The sequence below is a fragment of the Sciurus carolinensis genome, chromosome 13 (genome assembly GCF_902686445.1).
Source record: "Sciurus carolinensis chromosome 13, mSciCar1.2, whole genome shotgun sequence".
Classification (NCBI taxonomy): Eukaryota; Metazoa; Chordata; class Mammalia; order Rodentia; family Sciuridae; genus Sciurus; species Sciurus carolinensis.
In genome coordinates this window covers 92765284-92786119 of record NC_062225.1, presented here as the reverse complement: position 1 = coordinate 92786119, position 20836 = coordinate 92765284, and the positions used below count along the sequence as shown (strand labels likewise).

At 57.2% G+C, this 20836-nt stretch overlaps 1 protein-coding gene across 1 annotated transcript; it reads right to left on the bottom strand.

Moving 5' to 3' along the window:
• Window positions 1-2526: 2526 nt before the first annotated feature.
• Window positions 2527-17179, bottom strand: Adi1 (acireductone dioxygenase 1). The gene is made up of 4 exons (XM_047523151.1): window positions 16996-17179; window positions 13874-13993; window positions 7287-7466; window positions 2527-3046 (listed from the first exon to the last, which is right to left on the bottom strand). Exons 1-4 carry the CDS (start codon window positions 17113-17115, stop codon window positions 2927-2929), a joined length of 540 nt encoding a protein of 179 aa, XP_047379107.1. The 5' UTR covers window positions 17116-17179; the 3' UTR covers window positions 2527-2926.
• Between the last annotated feature and the right edge of the window lie 3657 nt (window positions 17180-20836).

Here is a 20836-nt window from a genome sequence, read left to right as displayed (position 1 = left end):
CCGGATGACTGGCTGCTTCTGAGGGGCTGAAGCACTGTCCTTTTAGATTTAAGAAAGGCTATTTCCTCAGCGTGGCCAAAGCACTGCCCAGCTGGGCTGGAGGGGCTGGCTCTGCTCCGGGACACGTGCCGTGTGGGGAGGGAGGCGCGGTGTCGGCGGCTCAGAGGGCCCGTGTGGAAGCCCCAAAGGCGCTTGCTGAATCCCACCAGAAGCCACCTGGCTGACGGCGAGCCGGATGTGCGTGCCGACAAAGCCACCGCCGCCCTCTGCCCAGATCCACCCTTCTATTTTAAAGAACGTTGGAGCAAGTACTGAACTCAGGGGCTGCGGGGCTGCGGATGTGCTGCGCCTCATCTCCAGCTCTCCCGTCCCCACGCTCGTCCCGGCTCCGAGGACCCGCCTCCCCTCTTCAGCGCAAGAGGTCCACACGGCCTTCTCAGAGCTGAGAGTTCAGCACTATCGGCCGGCAGGTCTGTGCTCTCCTGCCCGTTTGTCTCTGCCTTTGTCGGGGTGCTGGGGACGGACCCCAGGGCCTCGGGCACACCAGGCAAGTGCTCTACCGCTGGGTCTCACTCAGCTGCTGAGGCTAGCCTCAACTTTCCACCCTCCTGCCTCAGTCTCCTAAGTTGCAACAGTGTGTGCCACCAGCCTGGGTCGCTGCCACTTTCAATGAGGTCCCACACAGTGACAATCACTGGCGTCTGGCTGAGTCGCCCATGTGCCCACAGTAGTGGCTTCCTGCAACAGCAGAGCACTTGGTATTCAGCCTCCAACTTCTCTTCTGATCAGTGAGGACGAAGAAGCAGGCAGCGAGGAGTGAGAACAGAGAGATGAGACGACCTGCTCACTCAGGAAGGGCAGACCAGCTGCGGAGGAGGCGGAGGGCAGAGACCAGCCCTGGGCCTCTGTCCCTGCTCCCAAGGGAAGGCGGCCTGCGCGCTGTGGGCGGGGCTTCACGGAGACCAGGTGGCAACCGCCCCGCAGCCAGGTCTTCTCAGACACGGCCTTCAGGGCGCACGGCCTGCACTCCAGGCTGCTGCGTTTCTTTAAGATGCCAACAGACTCCCCTGCAGGACTGCGCCCACGTGCAAGGGCGCACCAACCAAGGCCCTCTGTACACGCTGCACACCTTCAGACTGGCATGCTGAGTCTCTGCCCAGGTGGGCCCTGTCAGCCGGCAACAGGTCCCTCAGATGGACAGCCTCACAGCTCCACTCAGGACCCCAGGCTGGGCCCGGGGCACCACCACCTGACCCAGCACCAACGAGAGGGACTGGAGACGGGCTACCTTGCAGGGATGGCCTCAGAACGAGACCCCCCCAGGTACACACACGGTCCTGCTGTGCAGTGACGCCCCCTACTTGGGGGGAATGTCTCGACCCCTGAGTTTTCTAAACTTCCAGTTGGACTTGGTGGTGGAGGCAGAAGGCTCAGGTGAGCCCGGGAGTTCTAGGCCAGCCTGGGCCACAGCGAGGCCCCTCTCGAGGGAGACGAGCACCGTGGCATCCGAGGTGCAGACAGGGCTGCGGTGAAGAGGCCCATTTAGGGACAGGTGGAAGCAGGAGCCCAAAGCCAGAAGGACCCTACCCAGGTGCCACCTTCACAGGTCCTTGGACGTTCCCTGGCATGGCCGGCATGGCTGGGACGGGTGGCGGAGATGAGCAGACACCTCCTGGCTGCTGACTGCCCAGACGCCCTGACCAGGGCGGGTCACACGTCAAGCCACTCACACTGAGGACCCTGTGCACCGGGCCTCGACAAAGCAGTAAAGACAGCACGACGGGAGCGAGGCCAGCGGAGCCCTGGCCCCCTGAGGCTGGCAGAAGTCTGCCACCTGCCTCTGTCCTCCTGCCTCACGAAGCCCGAGCAGCCACAGAGGACAGGAGGGAAACACATCCCACGTCCGATGGCCACTTAGAAATCCACCTGCAGGGCTGGGGAGATAGCTCAGTTGGTAGAGAGCTCGCCTCGCAAGCACAAGGCCCTGGGTTCCATCCCCAGCACCCAAAAAAGAAAAAAAAAAAGAAATCCACCTGCAGACCAGCCCTGGTTCCAGCCACGGAAACTGGGCTACAGCTCGGCGCCTCTGCCCGGGGCAAGCGCGCCCCCCACCCCGTGCAGGCAGCCGAGGGTGATGGCGCGAGCCATCTGCATCCAGTCCAAACATGGGTCAGGACGGGCTGCACCCTCACCTCACCTCAAGACGGGACCGTGTGTCTCTGTGATCAGGACAAACCAGGAACAGCAGCTCGGCTCTCAGAACTGGCGTGTGGGTGGAAGCCGGGGCCAAACCCAAGGCCTCCCATGCCCGGCAGGCGCTCCTGCACCGAGCTACGCCCTGACCCCAGAATTACTGAGTGAAGATAATAGACCACTTCTCTTCAAACTTGACTGTGAAGGAACCCAGAAACCCTGCATTGAAAAGACACTAACACGGATGATAAATAAATTAGCCAGATACACCTACAATCTTACCAAGAATTCGAATGGACGGCCATGAACCAGGCGAACCACGTGCACACCAGTGAGGAACTCCAAGCTCCAGCAGAGTTAAGGCACTTTATTCTGAACAGGAGACACAGGCAGCCCAGAGCACACCCAGCCTGAGTCTCCGCAGCCCGGGTGCCCCAGGCGGGCAGTGCCGCACCTCCCTCAGTGGCCTGTCTCTAGGACTGCTCCTGTGCACGGGGCCCAGGCTGGCTGGCCTCAGCTGACCATGGGCAGCGACCCTCCAGGAGCTGATGCCTGCACACCAGCCGTGGAGCAGGGGGAGCCGGGCCCCGACGCTCCGCCCACGTCCTCCTGAGCACCAGGCTCCCAGCTCCTTCCATCACAAACGCGCTGACCAGACGGTCTGCTACGGAAAGCCAGCCCGAGTCCACCACACAGCGCAGGCACGCCAGGTCCTGCAGGCAGCCGCTCCGGCCTAGGCCGTCTGAGCCAGGAACCTCACGTACTGCTCCCGGGCGGGGAAGTGGTCGGCTGGCCGGTTGTAGGCGGTCCACACGGGCTCTCCCACGAACAGCCGCATGGCCTTCACGTAGTTCTAGAAGGCAGACAGACACACGCGTCACCCTTGACGACTCGCCACTCGCTCCCGTGTTAACAAGACGCCTCTGCCACACTGGACCCTCTGCCTCGGTGGCTGCCTGACGCTGAGGGGCCCGGTGGCAGGTGGAAGCATCTGCAGCTGAAACTCAGCTTCTACACGCTCAGAAACAGGTCAGTGGTGGACACTAGCACCGTCCCTTGTCTCTGCCCCGTGGGTTCAGCCTTCCCAAGAGCCAGCACGGGCCCCGTGCTGCCGACGGGGCAGAGGTCCGCTGGCACCACCATCCACCCTGGAAACCACCTGGCGAAGGCAGGGTCGGCGGTCCCAGGGCCCCTCTGCCCAGCAGGCGCGCTCACCTCAGCGCAGCCACAGAGGCACAGCGTCACTGTTTCACAGAGGCACAGCGTCACTGTTTCACAGAGGCAGAGCGTCACTGTTTCACAGAGGCAGAGCGTCACTGTTTCAGAGGCAGAGCGTCACTGTTTCACAGAGGCACAGCGTCACTGTTTCACAGAGGCACAGCGTCACTGTTTCACAGAGGCACAGCGTCACTGTTTCACAGAGGCAGAGCGTCACTGTTTCACAGAGGCAGAGCGTCACTGTTTCACAGAGGCACAGCGTCACTGTTTCACAGAGGCAGAGCGTCACTGTTTCACAGAGGCACAGCGTCACTGTTTCACAGAGGCAGAGCGTCACTGTTTCACAGAGGCAGAGCGTCACTGTTTCACAGAGGCAGAGCGTCACTGTTTCACAGAGGCAGAGCGTCACTTTCACAGAGGCACAGCGTCACTGTTTCACAGAGGCACAGCGTCACTGTTTCACAGAGGCAGAGCATCACTGTTTCACAGAGGCACAGCGTCACTGTTTCATAGAGGCACAGCGTCACTGTTTCACAGAGGCACAGCGTCACTGTTTCACAGAGGCAGAGCGTCACTGTTTCACAGAGGCACAGCGTCACTGTTTCAGAGGCACAGCGTCACTGTTTCAGAGGCAGAGCGTCACTGCTTCACAGAGGCAGAGCGTCACTGTTTCAGAGGCACAGCGTCACTGTTTCACAGAGGCAGAGCGTCACTGTTTCACAGAGGCACAGCGTCACTGTTGCACAGAGGCAGAGCGTCACTGTTTCACAGAGGCACAGCGTCACTGTTTCACAGAGGCAGAGCGTCACTGTTTCACAGAGGCACAGCGTCACTGTTTCACAGAGGCACAGCGTCACTGTTGCACAGAGGCAGAGCGTCACTGTTTCACAGAGGCACAGCGTCACTGTTTCACAGAGGCACAGCGTCACTGTTTCACAGAGGCACAGCGTCACTGTTTCACAGAGGCAGAGCGTCACTGTTTCACAGAGGCACAGCGTCACTGTTTCACAGAGGCAGAGCGTCACTGTTTCACAGAGGCAGAGCGTCACTGCTTCACAGAGGCAGAGCGTCACTGTTTCAGAGGCACAGCGTCACTGTTTCACAGAGGCAGAGCGTCACTGTTTCACAGAGGCACAGCGTCACTGTTGCACAGAGGCAGAGCGTCACTGTTTCACAGAGGCACAGCGTCACTGTTTCACAGAGGCAGAGCGTCACTGTTTCACAGAGGCACAGCGTCACTGTTTCACAGAGGCAGAGCGTCACTGTTGCACAGAGGCAGAGCGTCACTGTTTCACAGAGGCACAGCGTCACTGTTTCACAGAGGCACAGCGTCACTGTTTCACAGAGGCACAGCGTCACTGTTTCACAGAGGCAGAGCGTCACTGTTTCACAGAGGCACAGCGTCACTGTTTCACAGAGGCAGAGCGTCACTGTTTCACAGAGGCAGAGCGTCACTGTTTCAGAGGCACAGCGTCACTGTTTCACAGAGGCAGAGCGTCACTGTTTCACAGAGGCACAGCGTCACTGTTTCACAGAGGCAGAGCGTCACTGTTTCACAGAGGCAGAGCGTCACTGCTTCACAGAGGCAGAGCGTCACTGTTTCAGAGGCACAGCGTCACTGTTTCACAGAGGCAGAGCGTCACTGTTTCACAGAGGCACAGCGTCACTGTTGCACAGAGGCAGAGCGTCACTGTTTCACAGAGGCACAGCGTCACTGTTTCACAGAGGCAGAGCGTCACTGTTTCACAGAGGCACAGCGTCACTGTTTCACAGAGGCACAGCGTCACTGTTGCACAGAGGCAGAGCGTCACTGTTTCACAGAGGCACAGCGTCACTGTTTCACAGAGGCACAGCGTCACTGTTGCACAGAGGCAGAGCGTCACTGTTTCACAGAGGCACAGCGTCACTGTTTCACAGAGGCACAGCGTCACTGTTTCACAGAGGCACAGCGTCACTGTTTCACAGAGGCAGAGCGTCACTGTTGCACAGAGGCAGAGCGTCACTGTTTCACAGAGGCACAGCGTCACTGTTTCACAGAGGCACAGCGTCACTGTTTCACAGAGGCACAGCGTCACTGTTTCACAGAGGCAGAGCGTCACTGTTTCACAGAGGCACAGCGTCACTGTTTCACAGAGGCACAGCGTCACTGTTGCACAGAGGCAGAGCGTCACTGTTTCACAGAGGCACAGCGTCACTGTTTCACAGAGGCACAGCGTCACTGTTGCACAGAGGCAGAGCGTCACTGTTTCACAGAGGCACAGCGTCACTGTTTCACAGAGGCACAGCGTCACTGTTTCACAGAGGCACAGCGTCACTGTTTCACAGAGGCACAGCGTCACTGTTTCACAGAGGCACAGCGTCACTGTTGCACAGAGGCAGAGCGTCACTGTTTCACAGAGGCAGAGCGTCACTGCTTCACAGAGGCAGAGCATCACTGTTTCACAGAGGCAGAGTGTCACTGTTTCACAGAGGCACAGCGTCACTGTTGCACAGAGGCAGAGCGTCACTGTTTCACAGAGGCACAGCGTCACTGTTTCACAGAGGCACAGCGTCACTGTTGCACAGAGGCAGAGCGTCACTGTTTCACAGAGGCAGAGCGTCACTGTTTCACAGAGGCAGAGCGTCACTGTTTCAGAGGCACAGCGTCACTGTTTCACAGAGGCAGAGCGTCACTGTTTCACAGAGGCAGAGCGTCACTGTTTCACAGAGGCAGAGCGTCACTGTTTCAGAGGCACAGCGTCACTGTTGCACAGAGGCAGAGCGTCACTGTTTCACAGAGGCAGAGCGTCACTGTTTCACAGAGGCACAGCGTCACTGTTTCACAGAGGCACAGCGTCACTGTTGCACAGAGGCAGAGCGTCACTGTTTCACAGAGGCACAGCGTCACTGTTTCACAGAGGCACAGCGTCACTGTTTCACAGAGGCAGAGCGTCACTGTTTCACAGAGGCAGAGCGTCACTGTTTCACAGAGGCACAGCGTCACTGTTTCACAGAGGCACAGCGTCACTGTTTCACAGAGGCACAGCGTCACTGTTTCACAGAGGCACAGCGTCACTGCTTCCACACTAGTTACACAGAAGTGGAAACAGTATACGCCCGTCACTCGTGGAGTGAAGAACTGCCGAGCCCGGGGCTGGCCCGACCACGGAGGCTGTGCCGCCGTGAGCCACACAAACCTCCAGGATAAGATGATCCCCATCCCTCACCTCCAGTGGAAAAGAGCAGACGCGGCTCTGTGGGCAGCCTGTGACCTCTGCGCCTGGGGAGGAAGAGCCCAGCCACATCCCCTGGAGCCCGACAGAGCCTCTAAAGAGACTTTCCAGAATGTACCACGGCCGCCCGCAGGGAGGGAACGGGCCGGGAGCAGGCGTCAGGCAGAGCCTTCCACACACGTCTCCTTGCGTGCGTCGGGATCCTAAGCCAGAGGCATCGCTGTCTATTCAAAAATCATACTGACCCTCAGGTTCAAGCCAATCACATCCTGAGCAGGCAGGGGCTGCTTACTTCTATACTTACCGGCAAACCTAATAGCTGTGTTTCGACCGTCAAAATCCAAAAGTGGCAGAGTACCCACCCACAGGTGCCTCCCGGCCACGGCCCTAGAACCAGTGAGAACCGCAGCTGAAAACCTCTCAGTGAAGGGCAGCCCGCGGGCCATCCGCCTCCCCAGCAGCGGGCGACGCTGTCCAGGCAGCACGCCAGGGTTGTGCACTGCTCCACACACGGCCAGGCCAGGCCGCTCCCAGGCCGTGAGCGGTGCCACCCAGGGTCCAGCGTCAGTCTCAGCAGCAGGCTGGCAGGAACACGATGGGCAGCACCTGGCCAGCTCTGACGCCCAGCACAGGCCGGATGCCAGCCAAGGCCGCAGAGCCTACCTTCTCGTCCAGCGTGAAGCGGTGGTAGATGCCGGCGGGGAGAGTGATCATGTCTCCCTTCTCCATGAAGATGCGGATCCACCGGTCCTCCCTGTCCCTGACATCGAAGTACCCGCTGCCCTCCAGGACGTAGCGGATCTCCTCGTCCAGGTGCAGGTGCTCCTGGTAGAACAGCTGGATCTAGGCGGAGGGAGAGCTCAGTGAGTCAGCGGGCCAACGTGAGCGGGTGTGGCCCCTGCTCGGCCAGGAGCCCCAAGGGGCACCTGCCAGTGACCACGTGCACTCACGCAGCTCCGCGTGCCAGGCACGACCCCAGTCTTCACACACAACTCGCTGAGTCCCATGACCCACCAGCCAGGTACTCCTTGTCATCCCCGTCTACAGATGAGGGACTGGAGGCGCAGAGAGGGTAGGTCATGGGCCCAGTGCCACACAGTAAGACTGCCACGAGACGTGCAGCTCCACACCCGTCCTCCCGCAGCACTAGGGACCACGCTGACCAGGAGCGCTCACAGAGGAGGTGGCCATCTCCCTGAGCATCGTGATGCGGATACTGAGACCCACAGAAGCTGAAGCTGCAGAACCAGTGAGACACTGCTGTGACCGGGGCGGGGCTCTCGAGGGACCAACGCCACGAGGGACGGGGGCGGGCAAAGCAGGCGCCTGAGTCTGGAGTGGCCTCTGCCACGCCTGCACACTGCAATCCCCAGAGCGGCTGGACCGCAGGACGTGCCTAGTGTCCTGTTCTGGGCTCTCCATCCTGGCGGGATGGGTGCCACTGCTCGCCTGCCATGTGTCCCAGGAGCCGGGCAGCCGCCGCCCACCGCCCACCACCACCCACCCACGCCCACTCGGAAGTGCTGATCAAACTCCACAGCCACCACTCTGCACAACAGCCAGAGCCGCGAGCGGGAGCGGCCACCCCAGACTGACCAGGCGGAGAGCAGGACACGACTCCACAGCACCACCAGGCAGGAGCCTTCAGGGACCAGCACAGTGGCCCCAACCGCCAAGTGACGAGGGCTCAATTAGGTCCCCACTGCCACCCTGGGGAAATTCCCCTCCTGCTTCTAGCAGGGAGAGGAGCAGGGAAACCAGGCAGACGCCAAGGAAGGCTGCCCGCAGGACCAGCTGGCAGAGCCACAGGAGGCCATCAGGGCCCACAGGCTGGGGAGGAGAGCGCAGCTCCCCAGCTTGCCAGTGGGCATCCTGGAGGGAGTGCGGGAAGGCCGGCGCCCCAACCTGACCGTCTGAGCACCTGTCCAGCGCTCACCACTGTGTGGCACTTTGTTACAGCAGCCTGGGCAGGACAGTCGAGATGGGAAACACCCAGCTGCAGTCCCCTCTGCCAGCCTGCCATCGTGTTCCCCTTAGGGGGCACAGCCCAGGTCAGCGCAGACTAGACGTCCTAGCCAATGCAAGACGACAGGACAGGGAAACGAAACATGCTGACGGGCTGTTCACAGCAGATGTAATCATCTCGGCAAAATCCACAAGAATTGACAGGAAAAAAACCTCCTGGAATTAATAAGCAATGGCAGCAAGGGTGCAGCCAGCACAGCAAGGTCGACACACAAAGGCCGACCTCTGCTGCACGCCAGCCACGAACAGGAGGATCTGGAATCAAGACCAGCATCTACTTTAGCACCACCTCAAACAGCAACGCGAAGCACAGATGCAAATCAGTGCAGATACACACGAGGAGAGCCTCGAACTCCGATGAAAGAAATCAAGGAGGAACTAAGTCAGTGGAGACACAGCCCATGCTCACGGACAGAAAGACCCAACATCAAGAAGGACGATCTTCCCAGCAGCATCTGCAGGTTCACTGCAATGCCAATCAAAAATCCAGCCAGCTATTTTGTAGATAATAGCACACTGCTCCTAAAGTTTAACAAAGAGGCAAAGGACCAATAATAACGAAGAGGATAACGAAGGAATGGAACAAAGCTGGAGCCAACATCAAGACTTACTATAGAAAGTTATGATGAGCAATGCAGTTTAGTATTCACAGAAGAGTGGACGGAGGATCGATGGAGCACAACAGAGCCCAGGAACAGAGGGACATAAATCCAGTGAGCTGACCTGTGGCAAACGAGGAATGGCAACACACTAGGGAAACGAGCCTTCTCAGCAGACGGTGCTGGAACAACTGGATATCCACATGCGGAAAAAATCTAAACAGACCTCACAACTTTCACAAAAATTAACTCCAAAGGGATCACAGGCCCAGGCGTAAAATACAAAGCTATAAAAGTCTCAACAGGGAGTATCTAGATAACCTTGGCTTTGACATGATCTTAGGTGAGAAAGCAAAGGTGCGATCTGTAAGCTGTCCATTGCTGAACGCAGGTTTTACACCTTTCTCCATAACTGCCAAAACGGAAGAACCAAGATGTCCTTCAGAAGACAAATGGACGAGTGAACCATGGTCCATTCAGACAGTGGACTACCACTCAGCACGTGGAAATGGAATGCACATTTCTACGTGAGGAGCAGGCCGAGGGCCGTCCCCAGCGAGGACCAGGCTGAAGGCTGTTACCCACGATCCCAGCAGGTGAACTGCTGTGACCTGGAAAGTGAACGGTAGAGACGGTGAAAGGACCAGAGCTGCCAGAGGCCGGTCGGGTGCCCAGGCAGAGAGTGGAGGACTCGGGGGACTGTGCCACCACCTGCGTGAAGCTGGCCACGGACCTGCCCTTATCCAACTGTCTTGTCCACCATGTTCACCACAAGCAAGAAAGCCGAGGTCAGTGTGGACAGCCAATGGCCATGACCTGTCCGTGTAGGCCCATCGGCTGTCACAAACGTGCCACTCTGGTGGGGCAGGAGTCTGGAAACCTCTGCAGGTGAACGTAAAGTTGTTAAAATATAATAAAAAAAAACTTAAAACAAAAAACTGAAGTTAGAACACAAAAGCTGAAAGAAGGGCCAGGTGCTCTGGCCACACCTATGATCCCAGCAACTGGAGAGGCTGAGGCGGAGGACGGCAAGCGCGAGTCCTGCCTGGGCAACTCAGCCAGGCCCTGTCTCAACACAGAACTTAAAAGGCTGGGATGCAGCTCAGCGGGACAGCACCCCTGGCTCAACCCACAGTGCCACAAAGAAAAGCTGAAGGGACTCTCGCCAAGAGACGGCATGCCAAGATGCCACAGCAAGTCCTCAGGCAAGAGGGGCAGGGAGAGGCGGAAGCGCGGTCACAGACTGGGAGCGAGAGGCATGGCCGGGGCGACCACGGGCACTGTGGAGGCTCGCTCCTAGCAACTGCTTTAAAGACGATTCGCTGTGTAAGCAAGAATAGAACTGACAGTGTGGCTTTAGGGAACAGGGGACAGGGACAGGAGTGGGGAGCAAGGGCAGCGCCATCGGCGGGTCTCTCACCACTCAACCAGGTCTGGGGTTCAGAAGGAGCCTGGCAAGTCAAGGACCAGGCTTCTGCTTTCCGGTGCTCACTCCTCTCCCTAGGGCAAGAACAAAGCCCAAAAAACTGAAAGCCCGTCTCTTCCTCAGCCATCAGAGAACTGGACCCAGGAGAACCCGCCAGGCTGAGCTCTAGAGAAAGGGCGGAAAACCAAGACCAGCTGACACCCCCGGCACTGCACGGCCGGCTCTTCACACCCCCGGCACTGTTGACCTGTGTACCCAGGCTCTTGTCACAGCAGCAGCACAGCTGGTCAAACCAAACGCCAAGGCTGTAGGTGAGAAGTCGGCCCTGCAGAGACGAGCAGGCATCAGAAGCTGACTGGGAGTGACGCACACTTAGGGCCTTGGAACCACATGCCTGATGTGCTCGGGGCTCGTGTGAAAAGTGCAGGGCCGGCACAGGCAACCGGGCGGACAGATGGCAAGCTCAGATCTAAAGGGACCCAGAGAGCCAAGGTCTGCAGCAGCAACAGACGCCTGCAGGGGGCCACGAGCCGAGCGGCTGGAGGCCCGTCAGCTGTCGCTCCACCCTGCAGTGCAAAGAGAACGATGGTGGGGCAGGAAGAAGCCAGGACAGCCGCAAACCAGGACGTCAGGAAGGGCGCGCCGTCCGGTAAGTGTGCGAGGAAAAAGAAGCCGACGGAATTTGAAATAATGAGGACCAAGCATGTCCCCACGTGAATGGCAGACACCGAGCCGCAGAGACCAGGAAATGGACAGCAGCAAACCAGCCAGCCCAACGCCCACCCTGAGGCCCGTGCCGTCACAACAGCGTGAAACTGAGGGCACAGAGCAAAGCTGGACGAACCAGAGGAAATGCACCCAAGCCAGGGAGGAAGGCGGCAGAAGCACACCAGGCTTCTCCCCAGAAACCACGCAGGCGGCAAGGACGGCCGCCAACACCACACGCCGCGCGAACCCTCCCCGGAAAGGGAAGGGCAGGGGCCACGGAGGTAGCTCAGAGGGAGAGCACGTTCTTTCTTTCCTGTACTGGGGACTGGATACAGGGGCGCTCTACCACTGAGCTACATCCCCAGCCTTTTCTACTTTTTATTTTGAGAGGGTCGCGCTAAGATGCCCAGCCTGGCCTTGAGCTTGCAATCCTCCTGCCTTGGCCTCCCGAGTGGCCGGGATCACAGGTGCGTGCTACCACACCTGGCTAGAACACTTTCCTAGCATGCTTGAGGCCCTGGGTTCAATCCCAGAACCAAAACAAAGTGAAGGAGAACTTTCTCAGGCAAGCAAAACCTGAGGGAACTTATCACCAGTAGACTTGCTTGGCAAGAAATGTTAAAGATGTTCTTGAAACTAAAGGAAAGTCACATAGATCTGAAACTCAGATCTATATAAAGGAGAGGAAATAAAGACAAAGTACCTTTGATGCTCTTCAGTGACCTAGTATATAATCTGAACCATGAGGGTGACAGAAGGGAGGAACTGGGACAGAGTCCGGGAAGAACGTGGCTCACAAACCCTGAGGCGACCACTGAAACGCTGTCTGAAATGATACGCTAAGAGAAACAGAATCATGAAGATCACTCGGTCAAAACCAGAGAAGGCAGGAAAAAGGTGGAATATTTAAAAAGCACAACTAGAGAAAATAGAAAACGGTCACAGACATGGCAGGTATTTCAATTATATTAATGATCAATTTTAATGTGAGTTATTCAAATACACCAATTAGAAGACAAACTGTCAGAATGAGAGCTAACAAACACAATTATCCGTTGAAGCTGGGCACGGTGGTGCACGCCTGTAATCCTAGCAACTTGGCTGAGGCAGGAGGATCGCAAGTGGGAAGCCAGCCTCGGCAACCCAGCAAGACCCTCGGCAACTTCATAAGACCCCGTCTCAAAACAGAAAGTGTTGGGCATGCAGCTCAGTGGTAAAGCGCCCCTTGGGCTGAATCCCCAGTACCACAACAATAAAACAAAATTACCTGCTGTCCACAAGAACACACACGGGTTGAACGTAAGGGGGCGGAGGAGGGTGCTCCTGTTAACGCTCATCCAGAGAAGGCTGGGCAGCATGTTCACCTCTTCACCAGAGATGGCCTTCCTGCAGAGGACGGGACAACCTCCAGAACCCACGCCTCCCACACGGCATCACACCGGGGACTGACGAAGGCGAGGCAGGAGTCCACCACCACCGGGTATTTCGACAGCCCACCATCAGGACGGCAGACCCCAGGCGGGCCACCAGCTAGGACACTCAGGTCTGACGGCACCGTCAGCTGCCTGACTGACAGACCTCACAGGCGACCCCTCCAACGCAGAGACCACATTCTGCACCAAAACAAACCTCAACAACTTACAAAACATCAAGTCACATAAACCTCTACCTACATGGAATCAAATTAGAAACAAAAGAATATCTTTAGGAAAAGCATCAAATAATTGGAAACTAACATACATCTTTAAAAAATGAAACAGCCAGGCACGGTGGCACATGTGTGTAGTCCCAGCTGCTCAGGAGGCTGAGAGAGAAGGATCGCAAATTCAAGGCAAGACTCAGTAACTTGGCAAGACTCTCTCAAAATAAAAAGGGCTTGGTATGTAGCTCAATGGTAGAGCAACCCTGGGTTCAATCCCTAGTACAGAAAAAGAGAAAGAACAAAAAAATCCTCATGAGTCAAAGACAAAATCGGACAGGAAATGTTAACTGAGTAAAAATTAACTCACAACATACCAAAGTCTGTCTGATACCACTAGAGTCATCACGAGGGTAAGTTGGCAGCACTAAACACCCACGTTGAAAAGAAGAAAAGACCCAAACCAGCCACCTCAGCTTCCACCTCCGGAAATTAGAAAAAGGAGCAAACTAAACCCAAAGTACACAGGAGGAGGCAAAGACCAGGGAAGAATCGATAAAGTAAAAACTGAAGCAGGGAGAAAATCGATGAGACCAGGGTCCTCCGCGAGGTCAGCGAGAGCGCTGACCCGTGCAGGCCCAGGGGAGGGAGGGGGAGACACACCAGCACCGGGCATCTGGACCGTCGGAGCCGGGGAGCCTGGGTTCCCGCCACCGCCTCCCCACTCGGTCTACCAGACCAACAGAAGCAGCAGCCTGCGCGCCGTCCAGCCCCTCCCACCAGGACACGAAGCTAGGACAGTCACGGGAAGAGGAAGAAGCCTGGGTTCCGAGGAGGAGCGGCCCGGCCTTACCTTCTCCTCGTAGTTGGGAAGCTTATCTTTGCATATGGTGATGATGTCCATCCAGGAATAGTTTCTCTCTCTCCGGATCTTTTCTAATTCTGGATCGTTCTCATATTTGTCAGCATCCAGCTAACAAATTTAAACGAAAAGTAGGTCATGTTAATAGGAGCAGGTAGAAACATTCTCCTCCTGAACGCTGACCGCGCCCCAACTGGACACTGTTCCAAACTAAAACGGCCTAACCTGCAGCTGCGTGTGCGGTACACCGGTTTACTACTCTAATCCCCATTAACAAACAGGAAAAAAGAAAACCTGTTCCTGCTATCAAGCAAAATTACAGGGGCACTGCTTTTGGTTTTGTGTTTGTCTCATTGACTGGCTGGTTTTTTAGGGTTTTTTTTGCCTTTGAACTCATGATCCTCCTGCCTCAGCCTCCGAAATTGCTGGGATTACAGGGTGCACCATCACATGCTGCAGAGGGTTCCACTGCTTTGAATTCAGCTCTGCACTCAGGCAACAGACCAGACAAACCAACAGAGTCACTGATGTTAAGTGTTGTATAATCAAACAAAAAGCAGAGAGATCCCAAAACAAACCTGTTTCTCCTGGAAACATGAGACACCAGTCTACCTGCATCAGCTACTAAGAACCTGCCCTCTCCTTTAACCCTCACAAAAACAGGAGCCTGAAGTAACCTGACACGAGCCAAGAGCTCATTCTCCTATGGCTGTTTCTTGTCCCCACCTTATGAAGCCCACCGCTCTGCCAACACCAGGGGGCTATCACCTGCAGTCCTCTTGTCCTCGGGACACCCACAGACGTGCCAAAATCCACAGCTGCCCCAGATCCTTACATAAAACAGTGCAGGATCTGCATATATCCTGCACCCAACCTTCACCGTAGTTTCTAAGTTTTTTTATTTGTTCTAATTTGTTGCACATGACAGCAGAATGCATTTATAAATTTTGATAGATCATATGTAACTGGAGTATAATCCTTCCATGTATTTTAAATCAACTCTGGATTACTTGTAGTACCTGACACAATGTAAATGCTATGTAAATAGTTGTTATACTGTATTCTGCAGTGATGACAAGTCTGTACAGATTCATTGCAGATGAAATTTTGCGGGTTAATATTGTCAATCCGCAGTTGATTGAGCCTATGATGCAAAACCTACAGACACAGACAGTTGACTGTGTTTCATAGAATGCAGACAGCCTGGACACCCGAATCTGGAATAAAAGCTAAATAGTTCTCTTTTTAAATTTTTTTTTAATTTTTTTAGTTGTAGGTAGACACAATACCTTTATTTTATTTTTATACAGTGCTGAGGATCGAACCCAGGGTCTCACATGTGCTAGGCGAGAGCTCTACCACTGAGTCACAACCCCAGCCCCCAATTCCTTCTTTAACACATTTTGCAGTGCATGGTGGAACACACCTGTAATTCCAGAAACTGGAGGCTAGGGCAGGAGAATCACAAGTTTCAAACTGGTCTCAGAAATTTATTAAGAACCTGTCTCAAGATAAAACTAAGAAAGGGCTGGGGATGTGGTTCAGTGGCAGAGCAGCCCTGGGTTCAGGCCCCACTACTGAAGAAATAAAAGTAAAGACCTTTAACGAATTTCATCTTCTGATGCCACAGATCTATTTCAGCCGCTAAGAAAGCATGTACGCGGGCACCAGGCACCAGAAGCACGCAGCAAGAAACAGCATTTCAATGGCCCTGTGCTGGTTCAGCAGAGCAGGACTGTGAGGAGGAGATCCTGGCTGCCCAAGGAGTGAACCAAGGGGCACCTCTGAACGTGAGTCTTACTCTCCAGACACACTGAGAAGGCAACCTGACACCTCATTCTGGTTTTTAACTGTCACACAACCAAACTCCTCGAGCAGTGGTCTGACCCTTCTGCTTTGGACTGTGGATAGATGAGATGTTTCTCTACATCAAAACCTATTTTCCTATCACAACAGAAACCGTAAAGCACTTGACCGGTCTGAAGTTGGTACTTTCCAGGAAGTTCAGTACTCTGTCCTGGCCCCCCAAAATCAAATCAGTCTAAGAATTAACGTACTTGGCCTTTAAGGAAAAGAAACTGGCCCTGCCACTAGTATATCAGAGCCGGGCTCCTCCAGTCCCAGGACCCGCCAGGACCCTCTGGCTTCGCTTGCCTGTAGCTGCCTGCTTTCAGCCAGCATTAAAAGTCACTAATTCTGGCCGGCGTGGGAGAGCATGCCAGTAACACCTGTGACTTGGGCGACTGAGGCAGCAGGTTCCCCAGTTTGAGGTCAGCCTCAGCAACTTGGTAAAGCCCTATTTCAAAATAAAGCGTACACACTGTTGCGGATGTGCCTCAGTGGTAGAGTTCCCCTGGGTTCAACCCCCAGTACTGGGGTGGGGGTGACCCATCACTCATTCTGGAGGCCTGGCCTTTCTCAGCTCCGATGTACGGTGCACCTCTAAGGTCCAGGTCACAGCCATGACTGCCTGTTGCGTTTCAGTCGCCTCAAGGTCGCTTGTGTTGAAACCAGGGACCTTTCACCTGGGCCTGCATGAGTCACCACCCTTAGATCCTGCTAACACCATTTTCTGAACCTGCCTTCCGGGAGGACGTCCCAAGATTCACTGCATGCACAAGTCACTGTTACTTTATCTCCTTCATCCCATGTGCATCCTAACCCTACCCTCAGTGCCATATGGCTCCCCCACGGGAAGGGTGGCTGGGTGTAGGCCTCGGCTTGCTGTCAGTCTGGATCACATGACTGAATACGGATTAGCTGAAGCAAAACAAGTCCAAGATTCGATCCAGTCGCCCCCGGCCATGGCCATGATCTAGCCTGGCCCTCCCGAGTGGGAAACGGCGCCCGCAGCAGGTGCACTAGCTTTGCAGAGCTGACGTCAGCCGAGGGGGGTCCACCTGAACCAGGGACCCCAGCCCCCGGGAGCTCCGCGGATCCGGCACTACCGTCCCCAAGTCCGAGCCCGGTCGTGCCAGGGCTGCACCCGGAGCCCTGGTCAGAGCCCCGGATGCTCCGCGCCAGGGAGCCCGCACCTCTGCAGCCCGGGTCCCGGCCGCCCGCCTCCGTGCGAGCATGCGCAGGGCGCCAGGCGTCGGGAGCGCCCTCCGTACCTTCCAGTAGAGCACGCCGAGCCCGCGCAGCTGCTCCAGGCCCACCGCGCGGTCGGGCTCGGGGCGGTGCGGCAGCCGCGGGTCGTCCGCGGACTCGTCCATGTACCAGGCCTGCACCATGGCTGCGGCGCGGCTCACCCAGCTCTCGAGGGGGCCGGGACGGGACCGGGAAGAGGGCCTGGAGGAGGGCGGGGCCGGGACGAGTGGGCGGGGCCTGAGGGACGGGTGGGCGGGGCCTGAGGGAACGGGGGGACGGGATGGGCGGGGCCTGAGGGAATGGGGAGGGGCGGGGCCGGGCGGGTGGGCGGGGCCTGAGGGAATGGGGAGGGGAGGGGCCGGGACGAGAGTGGGCGGGGCCTAAGGACGGTGCGAGGGAACGGGACGGGTCGGAGGGCGGTTCCGGGAGGAGGGCGGGGCCCGAGGGGATGCGCGCGGGAGGGGCCGGAGGAGTTCAGGGGCGGGGCTGGCCGAGGGACGCGGCGCTCCAGTCGGCGTCCAGCGGGGCTGCGCGGTCCCTGGGCCTTTACATCGGACTGGAGAGAAGACTTAGTGGAACCGCCCGCGTTTTACAGCCGCGAACGTGAAGGCAAAACAGTGATCGTAGCCGGGCGCGGTGGCGCACGCCTGTCCTCCCAGCGACTCGGGAGGCTGAGACAGGAGGATCGCGAGTTCGAGGCCAGCCTGCGGTCTCCAAGTACAAACTGCGAAGGGGCTGCGCTGTAGCTGCGTGGGAGAGCGCCCCTGGGTTCGGCCTGAGATGTCTTCATTTCCCTCCCATCTCTCCCGTGAAACGCGGGGTGCCCTGGAATAAGCAGCCGCGCCTCCCGGCCCTGAATTCCTTGTGAGCGCGCACAGCCCCCCGCTCCTGCGGTTCCGTCGGGATCTTTTGACGGTGGCGGTGGGAAGCGGTGCAGCCCAGAAGCCGCAGCAGAGTCCTGGGTGTGGCCCTTCCCCAGGACAGCAATGTGGGACGTGACCCCAGCCGCGCTGCGGGAGCTCGGGCAGCGCGCGGTCGGCCGACTGGCACTGCCTCAGCTGTGCCCTTCAGCCGGGAGCTCGCTGCGGCCACTGCCCTGCCAGGGACCGTTAGCAAGCGCGAGGCATTCGACGCCTGACCGACTGCCGGGTTTGTCGATGTCGCGAGTGGCTGTGAGCTGGGCCAGGCCCACCGGGCTGCCAGGCAGCAGGCGCGGTGTGCTCTCAGCTGACACGTTCCCTTTCAGGGGGTTTATCAGGAAGTAATCCCACCAAAACTTGAGCATCATGTAGCTGATGAAAAAAGGAGTCCAGCCTCTTGATGAGCCTGGATTATTTTTTCAGAGCTGTCAGCTAAAAAAGATCCCATTCTAGTCTACAAAGCAAGCCACTGGAAAACCCAGAGATCTAAACCAGACTGTGCTGGTTTACACTCCGGAGCACGCTGTGGCTCTCGCCTCCAGAAACTGCACAGAAAGCACACGGCCCTGCTGTTTCCTTTCTCCTCCTCAGCTGACTGCAGATACTGTGCCCCGTCCTCATTTCCTCTCCAGCTCCCCCTGGCTGATTTCTGCTTATCCTTCAAGATCCCCCACCCTAGGGCTGGGGCTGCTCAGTGAGGAGCATGTGCCTGGCATACACATCTAGGTCCTGGGTTTAATCCCAGGCACTAAAAAAATCCCAGCCCAGACATGGCTGCCATTTCTCTGCTGTGCTTTATGCAAGAGTGGTTTCTAATGGCTCTCTCCCCTCTCACTGCCTCCTGACCCATTCCGTGGACACTGCCCTTCCAAGGTGACCAAGACTTCCATACTACCAGACCCGTCTTGCAGTTCTCTTCTTATCGGCAACAGCACAGTCGCACATGCCCTTGATTTTTTGTTGTTGAGTGGGGTGGGTACCAGGGATTGAACTCAGGGACACTCGACCCCTGAGCCACATCCCAGCCCTATTTTGTATTTCATTTGGAGACAGGATCTCACAGAGTTGCTTAGGGCCTTGCTAAGTTGCTGAGTCTGGCTTTGAACTCCCAATCCTCCGGCCTCAGCCTCCACAGCCGCTGGGATCAGCTGTGGCCATGGCACCTGGCTTGCACACTCCCTTGAAACGCTTCCTTCTGGTTTTCCCTCAAGTCACTGCTTCCTCCTCCTCACCTCTTCTGGCTCCTGTTCTGGGATGGTCCCAGCAACAGTCTCTCCTTGTCCTACTCTTACCAACCCAGGTGACCTAACATAGTCCACCAGGTGCTGCTGACGCCCATGTCCACACCTCCAGTCTGAGCCTCTCCGCAGCCTCAGATTGGAGTACTCACAGGTCTGGCTGATCGTCCCCAACCTAATTTGGCTGAAGCAGGCACAATCCCCTGCCCCTCCCTGTCCCCGTGAGCACAGTGGCGTTTTGCTCTCCCTCCCCCACCTCCACGTCCTGTCCACTCTCCCAGCAGATCCTCTGGCTTGGCCTTCCAGATGCGACGTCCCTCCACGTGCCCCACCTGCTCTTTGGTCGCCTCCTGGCTGCTGACCACTGCAGCTGCCCCCTGCGCCTGCCTGTGCTCTGTGGTCACCATTCTGTGCAGGGCAGTCAGCGACCTTCCAAAAGCCAGGTCATGTCACTGCCTGTGTTAACCCTCCTTCTGAGATCCAGCCCCTCCCGCCCTGCTCTGCTCTCCAGGCCTCGGGTCTCTCTGCACGTGACTCTCCTGCACCCCCTGCCTCGGTCCGGCCCAGGCAGGTTTCCCCTACCATGCTTTTCCTGCCTCCGGAGCTTCTGTCCCACAGATGCACAGGGCCGAGAAGCTTCCCTGGCCTCCTACACCGCCAGGCGCGGCCTCCACCAGACCCTGCTTGCTGCTTGCTGGGGTCCGAAAGGCCGTTCTGGACTAAGTCTGCACCTGTCACCCCGGGGCCATGGTACCTGCTGAGGGAGCAGATGCTCCGTGTGCCGAGCACCGTGTCGACCTGCGGGTCAGGGATGTGGGCGTTCCTGGTTGAGGCCTGGACACAGTGCCACCAGAGAGAAGAGCTGCGGAGAGCGTGCCGTCCAGGCCTCGCCACGGCCCTAACAGCCTGCCACCCACGGGCAGTGCTTCTGGGGACGGCAGCCCGAGCCGGGAGAGCGTGAGCGTGTTCTGCACGGTCGTGCCCCCAGGACCTCTGGGCAGCAGGCAGTGCTCACCTTCACCTTTCAAAGGTGAGACACCAGAGGCACAGGGAACTTGCCTAACTTGAGGTCACATGGCCAGGAAGTGGCCGAGCTGGGGTCTGACTCAGGGAAAGCTGCCCAACAGTCTGTACATCGCTGCTGAGGTACAGGACCAGCAGGAACGCTGCTGGGCTGGTTCCACCTTGACCTTGACCCTGGGGGCGCCTCACACCCTACCCAGGCTGCAGCAGCACCATGCGGTGTGCATGTGCCCTTCCTTGGCCTCCATTCCAACCGGATGTCTTTTCCTTCCCCCTGGGAAGGGGAAAGGGGAGCCGTTTTGTGCCATAAAAATAAATAAATAAGTGCTTCGGAAAAGCAAGGTGGGCAGGGTGAGAAGGGACTGTCGGGGGCCGGTGCTCAGTGCTCGCTGCCTCAGCGCCCTGGCAGGCAGCTGAAGGAACAGCACTTGCTGATTTCCTATGGACACCGCTGCCCATGGTGCTCTCCTTTGAAGGAGAATCCGAACAGTTTCTTCCAGAAAAACAGCCACCAAAGCCCAGAAATGTGTCTCATGACCGGGTTTTACCAGCGCTGCAAGACGCTGGGAAGAACCGTTGAGGTGTTTTGAAAGACAGATGCGGAGCACACAGGCACAGAGCGGCGCTCCGGGAGGCCAGAGCACGCCCGCTCTGAAGCCTGGGGACGAGGACACAGCCCCAGG